Source organism: Chelonoidis abingdonii, chromosome 2 (genome assembly GCF_003597395.2).
Source record: "Chelonoidis abingdonii isolate Lonesome George chromosome 2, CheloAbing_2.0, whole genome shotgun sequence".
Lineage (NCBI taxonomy): Eukaryota > Metazoa > Chordata > Testudines > Testudinidae > Chelonoidis > Chelonoidis abingdonii.
Window position 1 is genome coordinate 248,225,838 of NC_133770.1, and position 27,133 is coordinate 248,252,970.

The 27,133-nt window shown below is 44.7% G+C and overlaps 1 protein-coding gene across 3 annotated transcripts in view; it reads right to left on the reverse strand.

The window, feature by feature from the left end:
* Positions 1–13,803: 13,803 nt before the first annotated feature.
* Positions 13,804–27,133, reverse strand: part of TPD52 (tumor protein D52) — a 230,081-nt gene continuing 216,751 nt past the window's right edge. For all 3 annotated transcript variants that reach the window (XM_032763350.2, XM_032763352.2, XM_032763353.2), the window contains one exon: positions 13,804–14,106. In XM_032763350.2, coding sequence (XP_032619241.1) covers positions 13,953–14,106 — 154 coding nt within the window. In that variant the 3' untranslated portion in view covers positions 13,804–13,952. The remainder of the gene's footprint in view (positions 14,107–27,133) is intronic.

Genomic DNA, 27,133 nt, shown 5'->3' on the forward strand with positions numbered 1-27,133 from the left:
AGTAGTGCTGACGGAAACTTTTCTGCTGTTTAACTGTATGTACCTCCACAGAGCAAGAGGACTCTAGCCCCACAAACCATCTAGGAACTATGCCTTGAGGTGAAGAATGCCCAAGTTGGGATGCATCAGGTATCCTGAGAGAGGAGTTGAGGGACAGCTGGGAGATCTAGCGGAGATAGAGAGCGAAGTGAAACAGGTAAGGGAATCATGCTTGCCTTGAACATGTTGGAGCTATCAGAATGACTCTGATCTTGTCCTGCTTGATCTTGTTTATCACCTTGAGGATGAGAGGCATCAGAGGGAAGGCATAAAACAAAACAGTCTGTCTGTCCAGGGCAGGAGGAAGGCACCCTCCAGTGAACTGGGGCCCACACCTCTCCTTGAGCATTTTTTGTTTGTGGTTGTGGCAAAAAGGTCTACTTCTGGACCCACAAATCTGAAAGTTTACAAGAACAACCTGGGACTCCAACTCCCACTCACATTGCTGGCAGAAGCACTGGCTGAGCATGTTGGCTGTGACATTCTGCATGCTGGGCAGATCTTTACATAGTGCTTTATGCATCAATTACACAACTTTACTGCCTTGGTGCTCAGGGAAGGGGATCTCACCTCCCCTTGCTGACTGATATAAAACATACAAGCAACATTGTCTGTCATGGCTTTGATGAATCTGTGTCTGACGAGATGAATGAAACAAAGACAGGCATTTCTGACTGCTCTGAGATCTAGAAGGTTGATATGGAGGTTGGTCTTTTGAGGTGACCATCTGCCCTGTGGAATCAAGGGGCTGAGGTGTGCCTCCCAGCTCAATACAGATGCATCTGTGGTTACAAATCACTGTTGGTGCCAATTGGAGGAAGAGGATCTCTGCCCCTATATTGCAATGTATCTTCCACCAGTCTAGGAAATGCATCACCCACTGGGGAATCAACACTTGCTTGTCTAGACTGTGTCTGTTTGGTGCATAAACCATTCTGAGGCACCTCTGAAAACAACAGAGGCTTAATCTCGCATGCTCTGTCATGAAAGTGTAAGCAGCCACGTGACCTAGAAGTTGAAAGCAGTTTCTGACTGAGGACTGGGGGCTTTCTTGAATTGTTTTGACACAGTTGGATAATGTTCAGAGCGTGTCTATGGGAAGAGATGCTCTGGATTGCAGGGAATAGAGCCATGCCCCTGTGAATTGTATGTTGGGAATGGGGGTCAGTGTGGATTTCTCTACTTTCAGCAAAACAAAGAAACCACAGTCCTTGTGGTGGACAACATTTGTTGGTAGGATGAACTTTTGAGTAGCCAATAGTTGGGGTACAGGAATACCACTATAGCCTGACGACTCAGGTAAGCAGCCACTACTGACAGAACCTTCAAGAATATTCTCGTAGCCGAGGAGACGCTGAAGGGTAGCACTCGATACTGGAAATGATCCTGGCCTATCACAAATCAGAGGACTCTTTTGTGAGATAGGTATATTGCTATATGAAAGTATGCATCCTGAATCTAGAAAAGGAATTATAGAAGCCACATTCACCATTCTGAACTTCCAGGGTCTCATGAATCTGTTTAGAAGTCTTAGATCTAGAATTGGTTTCCACCCTCCATTCTTCTTTGGTACGAGTAAATAGTTTGAACAGAAACCCTTTCTCCTATACTGAGCAGGTACCTGTTGTTCTGCCCCTAAGCAAAAAGGAGTGTTTATTTCCCGCCTTAACAGGGGCTTGGAGGAGGGGTCCCTGAAGAGGGACGGGGAAGGTGAATGAGGAGAAGGTGGGGAGATAAAGTAGATGGTGTAGCTTGATATTATTTCTGGCACCCACTTGTCTAAGATGATATGTTCCCATTCATGCTGGAAATGGGATAGTTGGCTTCCAAATGGGGGAAGATAGGGAAAATGATGAAGCTAGCAGGCTAATGAGGGGGGGGAATTCTAACCCTTGACTGTCCCATCAAAACTGGTGCTTTGATGATGATGCTTGTTGTGGGGCCACATCAGATGAGTCTCTTTCTCTGGAACCAGTTCCTCTTCCTGGGGTGTTTTGCAGGCCTGTGGAATATAGAGAATTGTATAGGGCGGGATCTCGGAGACGTGTAATCTGCTGAACTTAATGTTTGTTTGCGGAAGCGTAGATGCCTAACGAGTGTAACGGGCCCTCAAATCTTTAAGAGTATGTAATGACGTACCAGTGTTCTCTGCAAACAGCTTCCATTTGTCAAATGAGAGATCCCCAGGGAAGTTCAAAATACAGGTGAGGATGCCAGACACCTGCAGCCAGGAAGCTCAATGCATCACCACTGCCATAGAAATAAAATGAACTGTGGTGTCTGCAGCATTGAGTGGTGACTACAAATATGTTCTTGTCGGAAACTGTCCCTCAGCAATAGTGGCCTGGAATTGTTCTCTTTGAGCTGGAGGAAGGTGCTCAATAAATGACCCAAATTTAGTGTAGTTGGTAAAGCTGTACTTAGCCATCAAGGCTTGATAAATTGCAATATGGAATTGTGGCATAGCAATGAGTAGGCCTTCCTTCCCAGGAGATCCAGAAGCTTTTGGTCTCTGTCATATAGTTTGGATTTATAGCAGTGTTGTTTGCCCCATTCATTCACTGAATTGACAACCAAAGAATTGGGAGGTCAGTGGGAGAAGAGAAATTCAGAGTCCTTGGAAAGAAAATATTTTTGTTAACTCTCTTATAAGTAGTTGTCACTGTAGCTAGGGTTTGCCAGATGGTTCTAGAGAGTTCCAGTAGAGCTTCACTAATTGGGAGGGCAACTACAGATGGTGTTGCAGAGCACAGAATGCCCAACAGCTTGCACTGGGGTTCTCTGACCTCCTCAAGTGGTATCTGCAGAGAGTCTGCCACCTGCTTAACAAGGCTCTGGACTTGGCAAAAATCACCAGCTGGACGGGGAGGCATCAGGGCCTCATCTGGTGAAGAGGATGTGATGGTTGTTGAGGTGGTCTGCATTGGACTCCTGCTCATCAAATGTTTCCTCATACTGCTGGAGAGGAAAAGCTTGGGTCTCCCTATTGTCCTGATAGGACAGGGTCAGGGACTTAGAGAACTGCCGACAGTAGGCTACCCAGAGACCCCAATATGGCTGTTGAGGCCAACATAGGGGAGGAGGCAGCATGCAGAGTTGCTCCTACCAGGAATGATGAGGTGCTGGAGCATCTTCCCTGCCTCTTTGGGAGAAGAGGTTAGCGTAAGGGTGTACTGGTGAATACTGCACTGAAATGGAAGAAGCAGAGGGAAGGTCACCATCCTTGTCATGCTCTTCTTCTTCTAAAGGAGGAGCTCCCAGAGAACAGGGGGGCAATAGTACCAGGGATGTAAAGGGAGTCGGAGACCAAGAGATTCTTGATACCTGTTAACAATGAAGTCTCTGGTTCGGCAATGACTGCCATGTCTCTCTGGTATCTGAAGTCTTATGGTACTGATAACTGTTGCGGTATCAAGTGGGGTTGTAATATCACATGTTTGTTCTTATCTGATGGAACCAAAGCCTTAAGACGCTTCAAAGGTGGTGCCAATGAGGTTGAAGGCTTATACTGTACTGCGACTTGGTAAGGGCACTAAGAGTAGAGTTCAAGTCAATGGTACCAATCCTCTATGTTTGGTACAGTCCCCAGCCAATGGTACCAGCATCTTTCTGGAGTCCTATTTAGTCTTAGAACCATGGCATTTTCCCACATCCCCTGTACCAGAGGAGCCTTTCCCTCCTATAATAATGATCCTCGAGGAAGACATCTCAGAGGCCATAGATCTGGCTGGAGACAGATCTTTCTGAGGGGGAATCTAAGGGAGGGCAACTATATCTCTTCTTCTTAGCGGCTTCTTAGAGGGCTCTGAGGGTTTCTCTTTCCTCGGAGAATGTTGCACTGAGGGGGAAGGGGCACTAGAAACTTCCGGAGACTGACATCTGGGAGGCTTGACCTGGTTCTGAATGGGGGCGGAGTGGATGAGCCATCATAAGGAAAAGACGGTTACTCACCTTTGTAACTGTTGTTCTTTGAGATGTGTTGATCATATCGATTCCAATTATCTGCGCGTGCGCTGCGTGCACAGTCATCGGAAGATTTTTACCCTGGCAACACTTGGTGGGTCGGCTGAGGTGCCCCCTGGAGTGGCACCCTTATGGCGCTGGATATGCGCACCGGCCAACCAAGCGCCCCCTCAGTTCCTTCTTGCTGGCTACTCCAACAGAGGGGAAGGAGGGCAGGTTTAGAATGGATATGAGCAACATATCTCGAAGAACAACAGTTACAAAGGTGAGTAACCATCTTTTCTTCTTCGTGTGCTTGCTCATATTGATTCCAATTAGGTGACTCCAAAACCTTACCTAGGCGGTAGGGTCGGAGTGAGATGACAGGAGTGAAGGACCGCTGAACCAAATGCAGCATCACCTCTGGACTGCTGCACTATTGCACAGTGGGCGGCAAAGGTATGCACCGATGAACAAGTCGCTGCCCTACATATCTTGTGAATGGGCACATGCGCCAGGAAAACAGAGGATGAAGCCTGAGCCCATATGGAGTGGGCAGTAAGGTGCATAGATGGGACACCAGCCAAGTCATAGCACATACGGATGCACGATGTGATCCAGGACGAGATGCGCTGGGAGGAGACCAGAAGGCCCTTCATCCGCTCTGCCACAACAACAGCTGTGACATTTTCCTGAAGGGTTTCGTTTGCTCGATGTAGAAGGCCAGGGCCCTGTAAACATCTAGGGAGTGCAGCTGTTGTTCCCGTCAACAGGAGTGCGGCCTCGGGTAGAAGACAGGGAGAAATATGTCCTGGTTGACATGGAAGGCAGACATCCCCTTAAGGAGGAAGGCTGGGTGGGGTCGTAGCTGTACCGTATCCTTGTGGAACACCGTATATGGTGGTTCCAACGTGACTGCCCGGAGCTCAGACACACGCCTCACCAAGGTGATAGCAACAAGGAAGGCTTTCTTCCAGGAAAGGTACAGGAGAGAACAGGTGGCCATTGGCTCAAACAGGGCATCCATGAGTCTGGATAAGACCAGGTTAAGATCCCACGTAGGGATCGGTTGTCAAATTCATGGGAACAGGCACTCCAACCCCTTGAGAAATCTGCTGAGCATGGGATAGGAGAAGACCGAGCGCCGGTTTTTGCCCGGGTGGAAAACTGAAATAGCTGCCAGGTGCACCCTGATGGAAGATATTGCCAAGCCCTGCTGCTTTAAGGACAGGAGGTAGTCCAAGATGACAGGTATTGATGCCTGAAGGAGGGCGTCATATGATTTCAGGCACACCAGCAGGAAAAACGCTTCCACTTGGCTAAGTATGTGGACCTGGTTGAGGGTTTCCTGCTACCCAAAAGGATCTGCTGGACCGAGTGAGAACAGCACTGCTCAGACTGATTTAGCCATGCAGCATCTATGCAGTGAGGTGGAGAGATTGCAGGTCGGGATGACAGAGTCAGCCATGATCCTGAGTGATCAGGTCTGGCCACAGCAGAAGTGGAATCTGTGTGTCCACCCACAGCTCTAGGAGAGTGATATACCAGGGCTGTCTGGGTCATGCCAGGGCGACCAGAATCAGATGAGCTCTGTCCCTGCACAGCTTGATTAGGACCCTGTGGACTAGCAGGAATGGAGGAAAGGCATAGCACAGGTGATCCTTCCACTGAATTAGGAAGGTGTCTGAAAGGGAACCTGGAGAGTGTCCTTGGAGAGAGCAGAACACCTGGCATTTCCGATTCTCGCGAGAGGCGAATAGGTCTATCAAGGGAAAGCCCCACTTCAGGAAGACAGAGTAGATGACGTCCGGGTGAACTGACCACTTGTGAGCCTGGAATGATCTGTTGAGGTGGTCCGCTAAGGTGTTCTGGACCACTGGGAGAAATGACACCACCAGATGGATTGAGTGGGCTATGCAGAATTCCCACAGATGAGTGGCCTCCTGACAGAGGGGGGACGACTGGGTCCCCATTCCTTGTTGATGTAAAACATGGCTGTAGTGTTGTCTGTGAGGACTGCAACACAACAGCCTTGAATGAGCTCTCAGAATGCTTGACACACCAGGCGCACTGCTCTGAGTTCCCAAACGTTTATGTGCAGGGATAATTCTCCAGCCGACCATAGCCCCTGTGTACGGAGGTTCCCAAGATGGGATCCCCATCCCAGGGATGGCGCATCTGTGACTAGGGACACGGAGGGCTGCAGGGTGTGAAATGGTACCCCTTCGCACACTGACATGAGGTCCAGCCACCAGCCTAGAGAGGCTAATACCCCTGGCGGGATGGTAACCACCGTGCTCAAGCTGTCCCGACTTGGGCGGTATACTGTTGATAGCCAGGCTTGGAGTGGACGTAGTTGCAGCCTGGCGTGCTTGGGCACAAACGTGCAAGAGGCCATGTGTCATAAGGTATATTTCCCAAATCTGAATCTTAGCGTCCAAAATTTGGGTACCTGCATGAAATCTCTAAGCTTAATTACCAGCTTAGATCTGATAGCCTGCCACCACCCAAAAATATAGTGTTTTGGACAACTCTGACCTCCCCAACCTCTCCGGGGACCCGCCAAGAACCCAATCCCTTGGATTCTCTAAAACAAGGAGAAATAAACCATTCCCCTCCCCCCCCCAGACTTTCCCTGAGAGAGAGAGTAATCCTGGCACAGAGAGAAATTAGCCTCTCTCTCCCCCCTCCCTCCTCTCCACCAGTCCTGGGTGTTTACACCCACTCTCCTGGGACAAAACAAGGGAACCAAGGAAAGATCAATCAGGTTCTCTAAAAAGAATGAAAAAGTAAAGAATTATCTCTGTAACTTCAAGATGTAAATATTACAGGGTCCTATATTTTACAGACACAAGGAAGAAACCCTTCCTCCAGTACCATACAAATCAAATATTCCCGCAACTACACATACAAAAGTTAACCAGCCAGATCCACATGTGCAAAATAGAGTAAAACAAACAATTAAAAAGCCTAAATCGCCTGTTCTACTACTATTTGAACAGAACTTTAGAGAGCCTGTAGTAATGTCTGGTCCCTCTCATACCCCGAGAAAAGGACACACACACACCAGAACAAAGGACCACACCAAAACTTTCCCTACACCGCAGGGTTGAAAGTATCTTGTCTCCTGATTGGTCCTCTGGTCAGGTGTTTAGTTCCCTGTTTGTTAACCCTTTACAGGTGAAAGAGACATTAACCCTTAGCTACCTGTTTATGACACCATGTGTCCCAGGAGGCATAGGCATGTTTTCACAGTTGAAGTCGGGAAGCTTTGCAGGTTGTGGATGATGTTCACCAGGGATTGGAAGTGTGATTCCAGCAGAATTACCCAGTCTAGGCCTGAGTCTAATACTGCTCCTATGAATTCTATCCTCTGGGTTGGTACCAGGGTGGATTTCACGACATTAGACAGGAGGCCCAGCCAACTGAACATGTTCATGGTGAGCCGAACATGAGACTGCAGCTGATGCCTGACGCGACCTCGAATAAGTCAGTTGTCGGGATATGGGAACACTTGGACCCGTTGTCAAAGAGGGGAGGCCGCCACCACAGCCATACATTTGGTAAATACCCTGGGGGCGGTGGATAGGCCAAAAGGAAGGAAGATGAATTGAAAGTGCTGTTGACTGACCACAAAGCAAAGGAAGCGTCTGTGCGCTGGGTAGATCGCAATGTGGAAGTACGCGTCCCTCATGTTGAGGGCGGTGTACTAGTCTCCAGGATCTAGGGAAGGAATAATGGTCCCTAGTGAGATCATGCGGAACTTCAACTTTACCATATATTGTTGAGCCTACATAGGTCCACGATGGGCCGAAGCCCTCCCTTGGCCTTGGGGATTAGGAAGTAGCAAGAATAAAAGCCATTGCCCCTTGACTCTCCTGGAACCTCCTATATCGCTCCCAAAGCCAGGAGTGATTGGACCTCCTATAGAAGGAAGTGCTCGTGAGAAGGGTCCCTGAAGAGGGACAGAGAAGGCAAATTCCACCGTGCGTAAGACTCAACAGTCCAATGTTATGTAGGACCATGCATGGAGGAAATGGGAGAGACGATTTTGGAAAGGTGGGGAAGGATCCTGAATGGAGACTGGTGTTCCGCCCTCAGGCACACCTTCGAAAGTTCTGCTTAGGCCCTGCCGATGGCTTGGGAGGGCCCTGGCCATGGCTGGCTTGGTGTCCTGTTTGTTTCTTTTTATCACCTCGTCTGTGTCTTCTAAAGAAGTCCTGTTTTGGCCAAGGGAGAGGGTATGACCTCTGAGGCTGTGGTCTGAAGGGCCTTCTCTGTGTTACTGGGGTATGCATTCCCAGAGAGCGCATGATAATTCTCGAGTTCTTCAGATTCTGCAGCCTTGAGTCTGTCTTCTCGGAGAATAGGCCCTGACCATCAAAGGACAGGTCCTGGAGGGTCTGCTGCAACTCTGGAGGTAAGCCAGAGACCTGCAGCCACGAGATGCGGTGCATGTCTATGCCTGAGGTCAGGGTCTTAGCTGCCGGGTCTGCCGCATCCAGAGAGACTTGTAGGGAGGTTCTGGCCACCTTCTTGCTGCCTTCTACTATAGTCCCAAATTCCTCTCTGGACTCCTGTGGAACCAACTCCTTGAATTTCTCCACAGAGTGCCATGAATTATAGTCATATCAGCTCAGGAGTGCCTGCTGGTTAGCCACCATGAGCTACAAGCCTCCGGCCGAGTACACCTTGCGCCCAAACAAGTCTAGGCATCTAGTGTCCTTTGATTTAGGTGCCGGGCTCTGCTGACAGAGCCGCTCCTTCTCGTTGACAGAAGCCATGACAAGGGAGCACGGTTGGCGGTACATATAGAGGTACTCATAGTCCTTTGAAGGGACAAAGTACTTCCTTTCCACCCCCTTGGCCGTAGGTGGAACAGAGGCTGGCAATTGCCAGATTGTCTTGGCATTGGCCTGAATGGTTCATATGACGCGGAGGGCAACTCTGGACGGTGCCTCTGCAGAATGTCCACCACAGGGTCCTCTACCTCCACCACCTCCTCTACCTGGAGGTTCATACTGCGCACCACTCTGTGGCGCAGTAATGGTGGGCCAGAGGTCAATAGGAGGAGGTCCTGAAACCTAAATCCTTGCCACTGCCTCATCAGGCGAGGACGAGGAAGATACCTCCGGGATTAAGGGATCCTGTGTGAGGTTCTCTTATGGAGGATCTTGTTGCTCAAGGTCCCTCATGCTAGGAGTGTGGGCCTGTACTGGGGCTGAAGCAGTTGCCTCAGAGCCTCCGGTGGGGGGGCAGGGGGCGTGTCCTCCGGCACTCAGGGCTCCATAGGTATGCCCAGGGGGTCCAAAAAGACAATTGTGGGGGTTCGTGGCCCGGATCCTGGCCTTCTTCTAGCCACTGGCCTGTACCGCCCTCACCTGGGTCTTTGGGGTGGTAGCCACCTTCTGAGCGCAACGACGCAGAGGCAGCCAAGGTGGTGCTGTACGCGCCGGTGCAGAGTACCCCGGTGCTGTACAGTGCCGTGGTGCCAGGGACCGGTGCTGTGATGCAGAGCAGTACCGAGACGTCGATCGGTGCCTGCAGTCTTATCGCTACTGGGAGCCTGATCTGGATCTCGATGGTGACCTTCGGTGAGATTGGAATCGGGCTTCAACACTGGGTCAAGCGCCGTTCTGACTGGTACTGGGAGCAGTGCCGGGAGTCCGATTGGTACCGGCCGTAACGCAATTTGGACCTCTGTGAGCCGGAGTGGGGTCGCGAGTATGACCAGCACCAAGCGAGAATGGTGCCGGGACTGCGAGTGACACTGTGATGGGTGCTGGGAAGAAAATTGGGACCGAGACCAGTGTCGTCGTTCTTCACTCGGTGATGATGGTCGCATGAGGGACAGCTTTCCCTTTGACAGCCCTGTCCATGCCGGAGGTGCTGCCAGCTGCAGAGGAGTCGGCTCTGTGAGCGCGATCAAGTCCCATGCCATTGAAAAGGTTTCCGGTGTGAAGAGTAGTCTCAGCTCGACTGCAGCATGCACCGGGGAGTCCGGCACCAGACTCGACCGCCCTTGTGGTGCTGGAGTCAATGGTGCAGGAGCCAATATTTGTCCTATGTGCTCCGACAATGGACGTGGCTCCAACTGCGGTGCGGGAAGCCTCGGCAGCTACCGTACCGACAAACAAGAAGTTGCCCTGCACCTGCTTGGCCTGGTTCTTCTTGCTCAGAGATAGAGAGCTGCATCGTGGTGGTGGAGGCGCCGGGGAGATCTGGCGCCGCGAGTCTTTGGTAGAGTCCAAACACGGTGCTGGACCAGTCAGTGCCATAGGGACACTTTGCACTGAGGACAACGGTGCCGAGTTTTGGCGCGCAGAGGAAGGGACCGGGCTAAGTGCCATCTCCATAAAGAGCTGCTTCAGTCTAAAGTCCTGCTCCTCCTCGGTCCTCAGCTTGAAGGCTTTGCAAATGCAGCACTTGTCTGCTTGGTGGGATTCCCCCAGACACCTTAGGCAAGAGTCATGGGGGTCTTCTGTTGGCATCAGCCTCTGGCAAGCCGAGCAGGGTGTGAAGCCCAGAGACCCAGGCATGGGCCTGGGTACCAGGATAGGGGAGAAGGGAGAAGACCCTGTCCCTCTTGATTAATTAAACTAACTAACTATACTAAATAATTCAGAACTATTAATAACTAATCAGAAACTATTAACAGGTACTAAGGTGAATGCTAGGGAGAGTGGAGATCAGCTAAGCTGCGCTCCACAGTTCCAACGATCATCACGGTTGGTAAAAAGGAACTGAGGGGGCGCTGGGTCGGCCGGGGCATATATCCAGCGCCATAAGGGTGCCACTCCAGGGGGCGCCTCAGCCAAGCCAGTGAGTGTTGCTAAGGTAAAAATCTTCCGACGATCGTGCATGCGGCACGCGCACACCTAATTGGAATCGATATGAGCAAGCACTTGAAGAAGAATCAAAGTTTGACTTCTTGGTTCCTCTGAGCCCTTGATTTCAGGACTAGACAGAAGTTGCACTTCAAACACACATGTGATTTGCCCAGGCAGCGAACACACTCGGTTTGTCCATCACTGATTGGGACAGCTTCTTTACACAAAAGGCAATGTTTGCACCCATGTGAACCAGGCATGCCCCTCACAGGGAGAACTAACTAACGAGAAGCTCCAAAACTACTGAGGTAGGTAAGAAAGACACACTAGCTCTGTCTCAGGCCAAGGTCATTGAAAAGGAACTAGGGGTGGGGGGAATGGGAAGGCAATTCACCTGCGCAGCCTGATATAGCTTTGGGGGCGGAGGGGCATGAAGATACCAACGCTACAGATGCTGGTCAAACGGAGGCTGCTAATGAAAATCTCTGATTGACGGTGCCTGGGGCACATGCATACCAACAGTGAAACATCGATAAGGACACTATTCAAAGGACTCTTGACTTATCACAGGATTCTGCTCTATCCCACCAGGACTGCAGCCATTTCTGCACTTTGCACCTGCAGGGATTGGGTGTCATCTGCCTTGCAGTAGTGCAGGGAGCTCTATGTAGACCTCTGTCATGGAAATGAATAAGCAGGACTGTGACAGTGGAGCTGCAGAGGACTCCCTGTGCTGCTGTTGGAGCCAATCAGTAGCCATGTGGCCTCCCCCACAGCTGGGGCTTGTCCTCCTCTTCACAGTCCTGGCCAAGGTCTCTGCTCTATTATCCACCTTATCCAATTCCCTTCCTTGTTCCCCAGCATGAGATATAGAAAGCATGCAAGGAAGAGATTTGGATACTGTGGAGATTCAGATAGTAGAATATTGGATAAACAGGAGTATATTGTACACACGCAAAAGTGGCAAGTACAGTAGAATAATCCCACAATCAAGTTATTCACAATACAGCTCCAGAATCTTTGCCCAGACTAGTTTGCAGGAATCCATTTTGTTCTGGTAAAATGGAGCCTTCTCATATTCTGCAATGTCTCATTTTCCACACATGAGAACAAATTGGTTTTCCATTTGATCAGAACCTTGTTTAGTAGCCATTGCAGCCTTTAAAAATACATTTATTTTCTACTTTGAGAACATAACATTCCCCCAAAGACGTCTTGATAAAATCAGTGTCTGTAGTGAGAGTCTCAGTATCACAGCAATTCATCTCACAACTGTGCGCCCTGGAATTTTTAGTATCATGCATTTTGACCCCAAATTGTATTTCTTCAAGAATGATATAACAGTCTAAATTAGATGGATTACTTTGATCAGTTAATTTTTTGGGGGTATACAAGATGCCTTTTGGTTTCTAAAAACACTCTTTTTTCTGTCTCAGTGGCAGTATAATTCTTCACCTGGAGGCTAATCTCCCATGTTCAAATTCCCATAATTATGATCACTGAGAAGAAAGAGCAAACTAAGGCAACAAGCAAGCTCACATGGCTTGTTCTCCTTCATTGACTTGGATCATTTCTCATTTGAGAAACAATCTCCCTTTACTGGTTTGGAAACAGATCTGCTAAAACATGCTCCATTCCCCTCACAAAGCCTGCACATTTTCCCTAAATTCCTACTCCTATCCTGTGACAGAGAAGTACATGATTTTTAAAGCATTGTTCTCGACAGATCATGCACTGAGATGTATTTTGAACAACGGTTCCGGTGGCTGTGCGATCCCCAAGACCTTGGTTTTTCTAAGGAGGGAAAATAATTAGGAACCCGATTGTGTGACACGGCTCTGGGGAACTACGACCCTGTCCCAGGGGAACTGGAGCTTAACTTCATCTCTGCTTCTCCCTTTCCTTGCACACACTTTCAGAGAAAAAGGTTAAATGGAGTGGCTGCTTGAGGAGAGAAGTGGGAAACTGCCTTTCATAAGGAGTTCACACTTGCACACCCTGTTCTACGCCACAATGGAATTGCTGGACCAAGTACTGATGTCTAGAACAATATACACTTGGCCAATATAAAGTGTGCTAGATTTCTACATGCAGCTCTTGATTCCCTGGATTGTCCCTACAGCCTGGAAAGTCATATCCACCTTAACCAGTCTCCTCACTTCATTCATTTTAAAGATGCTCTATGAATAACCCTGCAGATTTGGTGGCCTCTCTTCTGGGCCCCATTGCTATAAAATGGCACATTTCAGCTCCACTGAGTACATACAATTCAAACCTGGAGGCACCAGAGCCCAGCAGAATGGTACTCCAATTTCAAATATGCCAACGACACTTGGAACACTGCAGTGCAGAGTCTCAAAATGTGCACAGTGTGTGAAATCTCTAGACTACACGTTAAAACACACACTGTCATGCCCTTTCTAGGTTTGTTTATAAAGTCAGAGGCATAACACTACATTAAAATAGGTTTTTGCATTTAGACTGGTCACCATTAAAATAAAAAATCAGTGATTACCAACCTGTATTTGAGATGAGAGCTCAAATCAAAGCAACAAATAAGTTCAAGTCACTCAGTGGTCCACTATGACATGGGCAACAGCAAGGGCCATATCATCATACCAATGAGAACCCCACAAAGACAGAGATTAAGACCATTATTTGTAGAATGAGCTCTGCTTTCTGACCTTTGATCCAGGAACCACACGTATATTTCTAAATTAAGCACCTTTACTGGAAGGAACAATTCACTTCCACCACGGAATTCTGCTGGTAAAGTATAGCACTTTAGATCAATTTTCCTCTGGGATTGGAGTACAGACTCTGGAATGTCTGTTCTGCTCCAGACAAGAATACACAAAGGTCAGACACAGTATGGTTACAAAATTATTTAAAGAAGCTCAGTTAACTTCTTACTACTGAATTTAGTATGAAGTGAGAATGTTTAATTTTAAGCCGAGAGATGAGGAGGTAAAAGATAACTAAGGACTAGACATACTGTGATTGTTGCCTTTTATTTAATTTACCTTACCATTTACACAACCATGAGGGAAGAATCCTAGCGTTTTCTTTCTGAGAACAAGCAAGTTGTACAAATGAAATGTTAAACATCAACAGTTTATTGACTGATTTATTTACATAACTTTACTCCTTTTGCCTTATTTCTCTGCTTTCCAGGAGCCCTAGCAGCACTGCATCAGCCTCCAGTAAAGTTGTATCTGTTTTTGCTCCCAAGAATCTTGATGTGAGTTCAAGGTCCACAAGTCTCAGATGCACTCTGGATCCTTTTTGATATTTTCTGGGGGAAAAACAAACAAACAAAATAAGTTCTGTTAAGCACTAGACATGCTTACATCTCCTAGGATGGAAGATATTCTAGAATCTCTGGCAGTAACGCACCCCAGCCTCCGTTCCCAGCTCTCTCACAGGACTGCCTTTGTAATCTTGAACAAATCACTCAGCCCTTCCGTGTCTCACTTTATTGTCTGTCAAATGACATAGATAATATTTACCTACATATTTGCAAGAGCACTTTGAAATCCTTGGATGGAAGACAGAAGTGCAAAGTAATATATTACTAGTTTAAATTCCAAATCGATACTAGCTTCTTTGGCAAAAGATAAGGGAGTTGATAACGGTTTTTTCAAAGTAATGATTCACCTCATTTTTTGTGAAGTTAGCAGCATTACAGCGCTGCACTCACCAATATTAGTTTACAGTTTACTGTATTTTATAAGTAACAAAGCTGCAAGAAAAAATAGTTTGATTGTTTTATTTTTTAAAAATCTTTCCAAACTACTCAAACAAATTCATTTTTAAAATTAAAATTTTGCAAGGCACTTGACAGCCTGATGCAAAACCCAGTGAAGTCAAGGGAAAGACTTCCAATGATTTCAGTGGGTTTTGGATTAGGGCCTTGGTCCCTAATTTCAAAAAATGATTAAAGGGAATTTGTATGGAAACTAATACACGAACATTTGTGGTAACTTTTCTATTACACTGTAATTACATGCACACATACGCTATTTAAAGTACCTTGATACAGATAAGGAATGAACACAGGTGATTTTGCCAAAGAACAATAGGCATCTTTTAAATGTTTTATTTTTATTGAATTACATGTTTAAAACAATACATGTGAATTAGAGACAGTGTGACTTGGGGGAAAGCTAACTATTAGCACTGTGCAAAACAATGGGAATCTCTTAGCAAAATGGTAATGGAATTGATCTCTCTTTAATGAGTCATCCAAGACTACAGAAGGACTGCGCTGAAAAACAAATGTGATCTTAAAACAAAGTGTTCTGGGCTCATACGTATTTATTTTGATTTGTGAAGATCCTAGTTTGCAGTTTACTCCTAGGCCTCTTGGTAAATCCTTTGCGGCTCAGGTGGTTGGGTTATGATTTTTCTTCCCCAGAGTAGTAAAGGAAAAATAATTGATAGTATGATTCTAAAGCAGTAACTGCAGTAAGCAGCTTCTTGAGTGATTTTCCAAGACCTTGCCCTGATCACATTTGCCAGTAACAGTAGCAATCAATGCAATCAGTCAGGATTTTTATACACTTTTTTTTTTATTAAAAAAAAGAGAAAATTGAAGTATTTTGACTTTCCCAACACATGAGAAAAATAATACATTTCTTAAAGAGTAAAGAGCAGATCTTGAAACCTCTCAAGGACTTAAGTGAATTTTACTTCACCTAACAGTTGTAGTGGTGTGTGAAATAGTCACTGTAAAATTCAAAAGGCTAGGGAACAGGGCATGCTTGCGTTTGGTTGTAAATTTGAAACTGATTTCCACAAAATGGGTTTTTAGCTCTTAAACAGGACTGTTTTAAAGCCAAATTGGTTTCACTGTGAAAACAAGCAAAATCTTGAAGATTCACAGTAGAATTGCTGTTTTCATGAAAATTGGCTAAAGCACAAAATTTCAAGGGTATAAAAATGGGTAAAACAAAGTTACAGAAAATGTACCAAAATCTGAACCTATTTACTGGTGATGAGGACACACAAAAAAAGAAACTGGTTTAGGCTTAGGATAACAAAAGATGCCTCTCACAGATAGGGGGCTGCTGACGTATTACTGTGGCTCTTTGGCAATGTACATTGGTAAATTCTGGTTCCTTCTCAAGCTCAGCTTGGCCACCCCTGATATAGAGAGACTGCTCCTAGTGCCTTACAGCAGCCAGAGGCTACAAAAGATGGAGTCTTTTAGAAATATCCAGGGCCAATTCTCCAATATGAACCCAAGCACTGCCCTCTTTATTAGTAGCACAAAAGGCTGGGCCTTGGTATCTCACGAGGGTGTTGGTCTTGGACAGCTGGACTTCATCTTACCTAGCCCTTACTTTGGCTGGTAAAGTTTTCATCCCTTACGTATAAGGGGCTTGAGTGAGTGAGCAGATGAGATATAAGAAAGAGGACATATGAATGGAATAAGTTAAAAAAAAAAAAAAGTTAGTTGTGGAGAGGGAGAGAGATTTTGGAAGAAGTTGTGGGTCAGAGAAAACAGACAGGAGGAGGAGGTGGAGAACACAATGTATGAAAAGGAAAGGGATAAATAGGGAATGGAGAGGAAGAGAAAGACAAACAACAGGTAACTCACTCAATCTACAATAGGACAGAAATAAAAGAAAATTTAAAGGGAAGCCAGGAAGGAAGAGTAGGTATAGCAAAATCAAGAGAGACATAATAAGTTAGAATTTTTTTTTTTTAAATAGAAATGTTGAGTGATATGTTAAGTAAGTACAAAGTAAACTGCATACAGCTCTTCCAGTCTTCTGCAAAAGGAGGAGGGACAGATTTTTGCCCTAGATAATAAAATGTAGTCCTTGGGCTAGGAGGTGTCAGGTAAATTGTCATGCCCCACCAGTACCTACATACATATAAACACACCAGTAAATTAACCTGCCCAGCAATGACCTAACTACAGCAGTACCCTGCAAACTCTGTACTCACATGTATAGATCTTCAATAGGATTATTAAACTAAGGAAGATTTTGCAGGATCAAGCCACTAATTCTCCAGAATGGAGAGAATCTTAAAAGTTACATATTAGCCTCCAAGTACAAAGGTATTAATTTTATACTGAAAAAATTCCTTTTTGTTTCATTACCATCATAATCCTTTGGCACCCAGATACTATAGTGATGGGTGTTTTACAAATGCACTGATTAGACAGATAGTCTGACCAATATATATTACTATAAAAAAGTGAGTCTTACAAATGCAGGCTCTCTGTGCTATGCATCTCACAACTGTGAAGTAAATTCAATTTATCATAATGTTCCACAAGAATGCTTTAATCTCCCATTGTAGAATTATAAACAAACCTATTTGCTCATGGTAAGGTTTGTAATGAACATTGCCCAAGTTCCCGGACATGCCTTTAACACGTATTTGTAATGAAAAAGTCAAATAATTGTATCATATTGAAAGCATCACAAACCTTAACTGATGCTTCAATAATTTGAATTTACGTTCCAGATATTTTAATCACACATAATCCAATTATTAAAGAAAATTTTCCGTAGTCACAGCATACCTGCTTACAAAAGTATCCTGAAGAACACCACCTTGAAGCAGCTGACACAACCGTCAATTTGTGCAGGCATAAACATTTGCCTTTGTGACAGATTTTCCCTACAGCTAGAAAACTTTAGGATAAAAGATCAATGGAGGATGTAGAGAAAGCGGAAACATGAATACTACTTGCAGTGGTTTCCCATCAGACAAGTTTTGAAGCATGGGGAAATGATAGGTTGCTACAGGCATGGTAATCATACACAAAACCCATCATTCAATCCAAGGCACCAATATATTAATCCTTAAAACAACCGAGGTTATCCTGTGTTTAAAGTAGAATCCAGAGACAAAGCAGGTATTTTGTTATGTTCAAAACCAGAGAACTATCCAAGAAAGCACAAAATATCAATGGAAAAGAAAAGGAACTGTCCCAGCTTTCTTTCTCTGTCTTTTTTAAAGGGTTTGCTCTCTTTTAAAATGATGTCAACAGCTGTATTCAAGAGAATTCCATATCAGGACAATTTGTGGGTAGAAGAGACAGGAACAATGAGCCTCTCTCTTAACCGCCGCAAGTGCTATGTGTGTTTGTAAAGCCTTCCAGTGTTTGTCAACTTTCCATTGTCAAGTGAGAATACTGAACCCACTTTGAAGTAAACAATTTGAAGGATAGTTTGGTCTGGAGTGGAAGCAGTAGTATAGAATTCCTCTGCAAAACTTTTGGACAACTCAAAAAAGGGAAAACAATGTAATTTGGAAGTAAATTCTAAGGAAAAGGAGTGGCTCAACTTCTTTACAATTTACTTCCAAACCAGTAATCAGAAGGGCAATATCAGGCAGACGAAAATTAGTTTGTGAGTTAAGACAGCCTCTGGAATAATTATTTAGATTCCTTTGATGCTTCAGGGAGATGAAAATTAGTTTGTGAGTTAAGACAGCCTCTGGAATAATTAATTTAGATTCCTTTGATGCTTCAGTCCTATTTCTTGCACAACATAACTCTTTTCTCCTACCCAGAAAAAGTTCCCCTTCCTTCTGACCTAATAGCATAGCTTACAAACCAGAGTTGGCCTTTGGCGTACCTCTAAGGACCTGGACACTCTGAGACTAATCACTGATTTCTTTTGAAAAAGTTTCCAGCCCTTTTTCTTGTAAAGACATCTTTGAAAATACAAATTGATAGCTGAAACTCAAAGATTGTCAATGATTTTTTTACTAAAGGTCATGTTCCCCTCCACAGCCATCAACATTTGTCCTTTTGGACACATGAAAACCTCAATTTTGGAATTGGTCTGGAGTCCTCAGGTTTGGATGGAGGACTCCAGACCAATTCCCAGTTTTGGAAGCAGGACTCTGTGGGCTGCCAGTGCAGGTGCTGGGGGTGCCATAAATTCCTGGTGAACCACCAGTCAGCTACTGAACTGAATATCTAGATTACTGTTCCTTGACAAACCATTCTGGCAACTATTCATAGGTTTCTGTCTGTCTTGTAGTGGGAAGCTGGCAATGACACAAAGGTGCCTGATCCCTCAAATATATTTCTATAGAAAATGACTCAGACTGGAGGTGCCTCAAAGAATCATATCAATACCTTTTCTCAAAACCTGAAGACAGTAATTGTCCACAATGGTGTGATCATAATAGACAAAAGTTGCTTATAGTAATGGTAATGGGGTGGTAGATTTTATTTCTTTTGGAAGGGTGCAGAAGGTAGCAGGGAAAACAGGGTGAGGAGTCTGAAGGGGCAAGCAAAAAGAAAAGCCATTTTTCATATTCAAACCAAGTTTCTACAACAAATGTTGATTCATCAACACTGTATATCTTCAATATTTTGTAGTATAAATTTAATAACAAAAATATAGCAAGTTTTCAAAACAATACCCCTACAAATTGGTGCAACCAGGAATGAAAAATACTAAATATGTGCAATATAACTTACTTTGAAAAAATGATCATACCCTTCTATTTTATTCTGATTCTCAAACCATGCCTCTCACTTCTGTACCAGAGCTTTAGGTCTGTTAAAACCATTTTTTTTCTTTCAAACCAAGCAAAAACACAATCTCTCATTGAAGACTCTTCTGGATACCAAATTTTAACATTTAAATTTTAGCCATTTTCAATGTTGTCCTATCAAAAACAAAAGCAAACAAACCTAAGAATATTTTCATAAGAAAGATGGGAGGGTGGAGGGCTTGTAGTGATGGTTTACAACCCATGACAATATAGCTGAGAAAAAAGTTCAAATATTAGTTTAAGACGTTACCTTTGGATAGAGTGTAAGATCTGCAAAGTGAGTAATTCAGAAAGCAACGAGCATGTAAAAACCAGGGGCTACAACTGAAACTGTTCTGTGGCTCTAGTTAGAGTGTTTGCTATCAAGTGAATAGTGGTGCAAGTGTGCAATTTCATGTCTATTCATGGGAGCAGGAGTATCCTTATTTTGAGAATGATAACAGACATTCTCACCAGACTCTAAAGTATGGTATAATGACTACAGTATTTTTTTTTCAATCATTCAGTATATAAGAATTTTACCTGGCCGATTTCCCAGCATCATAATCATGAAGCCTTTGCCATTAAAATCATATAACAATTATTATTTTAAGTTAAAGTGAAAGGGCTTTTATTCCTAGAAAAGTTATAAAATCAATGACAATTGCAGTGCGGGGGCACTTTACATGTTTTCATTTTCTCCATCCTTTTAAAACTGATTTTAAAAATGCATTCATACACAAAGGCTCCTCAGAAATCCTCTGTTCCACTTCATAAACATGTAACATTGCTACCCTGAAAGGCAACTAGGATATCTCAGATAAGCATATTCAAAATGAAAATACTCTGTTCTGTCTGGGGTTTTCTTTGTTTGTTGTTGTTTTTTGTTTTTTTTTTTAACTTCAACTGCTTTCTTTGGAGTGATCTTTATGAAGTCTAAAGCTAAACATATTCAATCCCAGACCTTGATATGCCTGTTCTCCTCCACTATGCACTCTTTCATACCATATGCTGAACCAAAAGAGCCTGCCTGTCTCATCTGGATAGGAAAAGGGCAATTAAATCTGGTTTTGTGTTTCTGTATTAAGGGCATGATTTAAAGACTTTCCTTTGGAGAGGTTTTTGACATTCTTTCCACAGACATTTTTTAACATCTGCCAATGCATTCTAGTGATGGTTCTCATAGATTTAAATAGAGGGAATTCCTCTGGCTAGTTCTTTGATATAAATATATTAAATAATGCAAAGCACACTGAAGTCAAGGCTAGGACTGAACTGCAGTATCCAGTATCTATATAGAATGCTGTGAGAAATTCTGATTTTGCTAAGCAAATTAGCTGTATTACTGCAACAATGCATCCTAAGACTTTCAAAATGCATCTTTTGAAACTAATAACAAATCGTGTGTTTATTCCAATGCCTTAATACAGTGTAGTTAAGATTTTCTACAGTTTCTCACCATTTCCAACTTTAAAATGGAAGACTTCATATTTGTTAACTTAAAAAAACCATAAGAACAAAAATCAATGGTCTTTTATGCAATTTTAAAGTCAGTCAATTTGGCTCCAATTTTTTTCTTTGATATTATCACCACTGTTCAAGTACACCAACAGCAATCTGAACTCCTCCGTACTATGCTCATAGTTCCTTACTAAAATACGGTTATTCATAACAGAACTTCTGATTTAGTAAAGTTAACAATAAAAAATATTTGTATTTCGTTGTCAAGAGTTTGTTTTGGAATTATGAAATGTTCAGAGCTCCGCCCTTAGCCCTGCCACTGCTCATTTGCTCTAGCGACAGAGGAGGGGGTCATATGTCACAGTTCACGGCAACCACATCTGTATTCCCCTCTCCGGTACAGCAAGGGCATTGACACTCAGGCTTCTGGCTCCTGTCATCTCTGGAGTGTAGACATGTCTCACTCCCTGCTGACCAGGATATATCCAGGTTGTACAGTTCCCTAGCTTCCATATGTTGCACCCACCCAAAGAGAGTCTACCTAAACAGTCCTGCTTGCTTTCTCTTCAGCGACTAATAACAGAATAATTGCCAACAATGATAAGTTACCACATGGCACTTCCAATGCAAGCTTATTTTATTTTTAAGATAAAACCACTACAGAGAAAACATTAAAACAATAAAAGAACCTACACGCATGCTAATAAGCCCACTGATTGTCTCCAACATGGGTTCTGGCAGGTGAGTCCTTCATATCCTTCAAAGGGGTCATTTTGTGGTCACATGTTCATAACAGCATCTGTGCATAACTAACATGGTCTTATAGGGTTTCTTATAGTGTTTCATTAGGCCAAGTCCTTCCAATTCTTCCCTAAGGATTGGCGCCCTCTGTAGACCAGGGGTCCTGTCCATTTGTTAGATCAAGAAGAAGCCCCCGAGCCTGTTTAAAACCAGGCTATATATCCAAAATCCTTTCTGTGTCTGTTAGCCCCGGAGAGTACCCTTTGAACTAGCATATGCAAACCTCTCTGGGGGTGGCTTCAGAAGGGTGATAACTAGAGGAATTACATTAGCAAACCGACTCCTCCTAGAGAAGTTACATACGATCTCACACCACCAGAAATTAGAAGCAAGAGGAAGACCAAGGACAGAGTAGGCCCACTGCTCAGTGAGGAGGGAGAAACAGTAACAGGAAACTTGGAAATGGCAGAGATGTTTTGTTTAATGAAACGTCTTGTTCAGTCTTTCACCGAGAAGTGTGAATTAATGCCTTAACACAGTGAATGCAATGCAATGGCGGTAGGTTTTAGAAGATAAAATAAAAAAAGAACAAGTTAAAAAAACATTTAGAAAAGTTAGATCGCTAGGGGGGGTTGCAAAGTCACCAGGGGCCTGATGAAATGCATCCTAGAATACTCAAGGAACAATAGAGGAGGTATCTGAGGCCTCTACGCTATTATCTTTGGAAAATCATGGAGACAGGAGAGAATTCCAGAAAGATACTGGAAAAGGACAGAATATAGTGGCCCATCTATAAAAAGGGAAATAACAACAACCCAGGAACTACAGACGGCAGTTAGATTTAACCTCTGTGGCCAGGGGAAGATAATGGAGCAAGTAATTAAGGAATCATCTGCAAAACTTGGAAGGTGGTAGGTGATTAGGGAATACCAAAAGGGCAAGCTTGAAATAAGGGGTAAAAGAACAAGAGGAGACAACGAATAATAAGTTGGAAGATTGGGGATGGGCGACAACGAGAAAAATAATAAAACACGTCGGTAAACGCTTTAATCTAGACAATAATATAGTAGGCAAAGGTACATCTGCAAGAGATTGAATTTTAAACCAAAGGTGAAGAAGAAATGGTAGTGGAACGGGAGGCATTAAAAATTCCGGGATTTGGTTCTAGACTTCTCCAAATTCATGGGTATTTTGGATTCCGAGGTTCCAACTTCAGACTGGCTGCTAAAGAGAGGTAATGTGCCACCGAAAACAGGGAAGCAGTAAATAAATGGTGACTGAGCTGTGAATCTTGGATATGTTTTACTTACGTACTTTGCCCAGAAGTCGTCTTCTATAAATCTGCTCTGGGCCAAGCCCCCTGCGACGTCAAAGACCAATGGAGCGGCGAGAGCACTTTGGAAAATCCCATGAGGCGCTTAACCATGTCCTTGACCGCCGCTGTCCTGGGAAAAATTCTGCCCCCTTAGAGTAACAGGAAGACCTGGGTACTACTAACCGTTTCTGAAAATCCCCACAAGCCCCAAACATACACAAACAGCTGCAGCTGGAGCTGCCTTGGTGCAGGCTACAAATTCTGGCATAAGACTGAGGACATAATCCTGCCCCCACAGAAGTCAAGTTGAAGACTTTTCCTTGAAATATAACAGGAGTGGACCTGTGTACAGTGCAACGAGTTTACACTTTTAACAGGAAGAAATAATAACAAAAACAACGCGATTCTCTTGCAACATGTTGTGTACCTTTGTACTTCACCACTTCAGTGTCGTTTTGTTGTGTCTGGTATCTTCGTCCTTGGGCGACTCCCGAGCGGGTTAATGCCTTTCAGGTTTTGGTTGGTTAATCAAAATCTAGATCTGAGCGGAAATTAAGATGAAGATGGCTCGGTACAGATCTGATAACGTATTGGCTAGCAGGCGTCTTCATTATAGGAAGGAACTACAGTATGCTTAGCTGGCTTCAATTGCAAGCTGTACAGTGCGACTATGCGCTAACAAAAGCAGGTCTGAGTGCCTGCGGTGTTGTATGAGCTCTGTTAGCAACATCCATTGGGAACCGTAAGTCCTTTGAAACTGATCTTTGTAATGCTAACTTGGTAAAACTTGGCGCGCGTGCATACTCTGATAGAAGTACAGTGCCGACTGCAGACTTTGGAATGATCCATAGATATCTTTTGTACCATAACACAGATGGTGTGTAAGCTTGGTCATCAAAGAATGTTTAACAACTCAGTGGTAAAGCCAAAAAATCTCATGACATAACACAGGCAAGGGATAGCAATGCAGCCCTGCTCCAGATCAAAGCAATTACTGCCTCCCTTTTAATGGTTGCGGCCATTAAAATGTTTAAATGAGGTATTAAACGCTGCTTAAAAATGTGTGTGTGTTGGTGGGTTGTAAATATGATCCTGCTTTTCTAGTCTAGACACAGTTTGTGTATAACATGTGTGTGTACGCATGTTGCTGGTTGGAAGACTAATATTCACACGAGCGGGGTGACTAACATGATTATAATTTAGATACAATACTTTCTTTTTAAACAATGTCCTTGTCCATTTGTTATAATATTATTGTGAGGGGTGTTTAAATCTCTCTTTATTTCTACTTCTCTCTCTCTCCCTATTTTTTTTTAATCTACATCCTAACTATTTTCCCTCGAAACAACCCGCATAGATTAAGATGAACGTAAATCTTGTCCAGCTCTGGCCTGTGGTTGGTTTGCCTAAGTTGCTTGTCTCTCTAAAGGAAGCCTTTGACAACTGGAACTACTTTTCATCTATTAGGGCTTACCTGCTGTGTCTGATTGTGTCTAACTGTGCTACAACAGGGGAACCTGGTCCCTGGTTTTGATGTCATTTCTGAAACTGCAAAAAAGGAGCAGCTACTTATTCACTGTTTGATTATCTTAATTGCTTCTTAAAGTGAACTGGCTGTCCTTCACTGTGGATTGTCCTTTAAGAATTTTAAATTCTTTGTGGGAAATTGCTTCCCTAAGCTGTTCCTATAAACTTTCTGTTTCTCACACATGCACTGGAGTTTGTTCTCCAACATTTCTTGTGCTCGGTGCAACAGGGAATGCAGATCAGAATCCTAGATCATGAATCACAACGGATAAGGATTTGGTGTTCGCTACAAGCAGCAAGCCTACGGCACTGCAGTGGATGGATACGTATCAATACTCTTACATCAACGGAAGTTCAGAATGGGTTGGTCTGTCAGTATAGTTAATCTACCTCTCTGTGAGAAGTGGTCAGCTAGGTCAATAAAAAGAATTCCTTAGTTAACTAGCCCATCCACACTGGGGGCTAGGGTGACCTAACTAATGGTGCTTGGAGTGTGAAATTTTTCACCAGCCCTGAGTGATTTAGCTAGGTTGATCTAATTTTTAAGTGTAGAAACCAAATCACCAAACAGATTAGTTGCCACTACTATTCCACTACCTGTGGTAGGAAAAAGGCTTTTCATAAACATTTATCAAGCAGTTTGGGAATGACAATAACAATCTGGATAACCCATCAGCACTGTTGGTCCTAGGAGCAGGTGTCTCAAAACTCAAAGACACGAGGTCCACAGAAGGACTTAGTGCATTAGCACGAGGCCAGCATTACTGACACCACCCATTCCCCGCCCTCAGCCTGCCCCCACTCACCTCTTCCAGAGGCCCCGCCCCCCTGCTCTTCCCACCCCTTCCCCCTGCCCATTCCAACCCCTTCTCTGAAATCCCACCCACTCTGCCCCCTCCCTGCCCCCAGGGGGGTGCAGGAGGGGCGTGGCTGTGGGGGTGGGCGGGGGCTCAGGGCAGTGGGTTGGGTGTGAGGTGGCAGAAAGGGGTGAGGGTGTGGCAGGGGAATCAGGGCAAGGGGAATCAGGGTGCAGGAGGGGTAACAGGGTGCGGCCAGGGGGTGTCAGGACAGGGGGTCGGGTGTAGGGTGGGCAGCAAAGGGCTCAGGGCAGGGGGTTCAAGTGCAGGAATGGGTTTCGGGGGCGGGCTCTGGCCCGGCAATCCACCGGGACAGGACAACCCCCCTGCCTGTCTGCCTGCCTGACTGCCGCCCTGCCCCGTGCCACTCCAGGGAAGTTAGTTGGAATGTGGACGAGGAGAGGTGCAGGGGTGTGTGTGTTCTGTTGCTTGCTATCAGGTACTGCCCAGCATCTCCCATGGGCTGGGAAAGGGGAACGTCAGCCAATGGGGAACTGCCTAGGGGTGGTGCCTGATACCAATTCAACCACAGCACCCCTGTACCTCTTCCTCAACCCAGGTTCGTCCACTTCCCGGACGGTGCCGGGGCAGGGCAGGCAGCAGGGAGCCTGCCCTGCCCCCGGTGGTGCGCCAGGTAGGAGCCACTCAGAGTAAACACTGGGAAGGGGCGGCGGGGAGGGCACGAGGAGCTCAATGTGCCGCAGAAAAATAACTTCGTGGGTTGCATGCGCCCTGCGGCAGCAGTTTGAGACCCCGGCTAGATAAAGTGTATCAAGAGAAGCTTTGCAGTTGGGTTATAAAGCAGGATAAGGGCAATCCCATGCCAAGAATACTCAAACAAGAACCAATAGAAAACTGGCTTGCCCGTTGTGGGCCTCGCTGTGTTTTTTTCTACTGGTAATTTGTACTTCTGTTTTAACTGTTGTATATGATGCAAGACTGGTGGCATGTATATTATTACTGGGGTTGTTTGGCTGATTACAAATAGCTCTGGGGCAAGCATTCTCTGACAGATATTTGGAGCAGGGACAGGAACCTGGTCTCCAAGTGAGCAGGCTAGGCAGTCATTTCACGTCATTCTCTGCCCCAACAAACTATTTAAGTGTTTCATACAAAGTGGATACAGCTCAACAGAGAGTTATGGAGAGACTCCAGCCCCCAAATAGCCTATGCTCACAGTGATTGGGGGACCACCTACAAGTAGGAGGTCTGGGTTCAAGTCCCTTTTCCATATAAGTGACTAAACTTGTGTCACCCACATCTTTGGTGAGTGCTCGACCACTGGGCTTTTGGTAAAGTGCTTTCCATCACCCTCCATCACTGTGAAAAGGTAATGACTTGGCTAGGGCACCTAACTTCAGGAAAGGGTTCGTGATGTGAACCCAAGTAGAGGGGATCACCTCCTATTAGGTTTACCTACTCGTTTTCTGAGAGTGGAGAGCTTTTCCCAATTGGCTAGTTTTGGTGGTTCCCCACATAGATGTTGGTTCTGTTGATCTATTCTTAGTTCTACGCATTTTATAGGGATCTAGGCACCTAAACCGTAGGTTAATGAGTCCACTAGGCAGCAAAGCACCTAAAAGTTCAGGTGTTGTGCAAGTACTGAGTCTAACTTTTCTTTGTGGATCTAGTCCAGTAAGTTCTGAATGATCCTTGAAGTGTCCTAGGTTTCAGCACCACTTGATGGGGTGATTTACTTGTGAATGAACACAAATCAGAAATAACACTTCTGCCAAACTCTACTTATCATGAATATAACTAAGATGAAGCTGGTTTGATGACAAGGATCATAAGTATATAGAGAATCAAATGTGTTGGAAGCCTTCAAGGCTGTGCTTGGCTATGGGACACTAATAATAATGTTTAGAAGCCTTAAAATAAACTATTTGCTGCTGTAAATATACCGT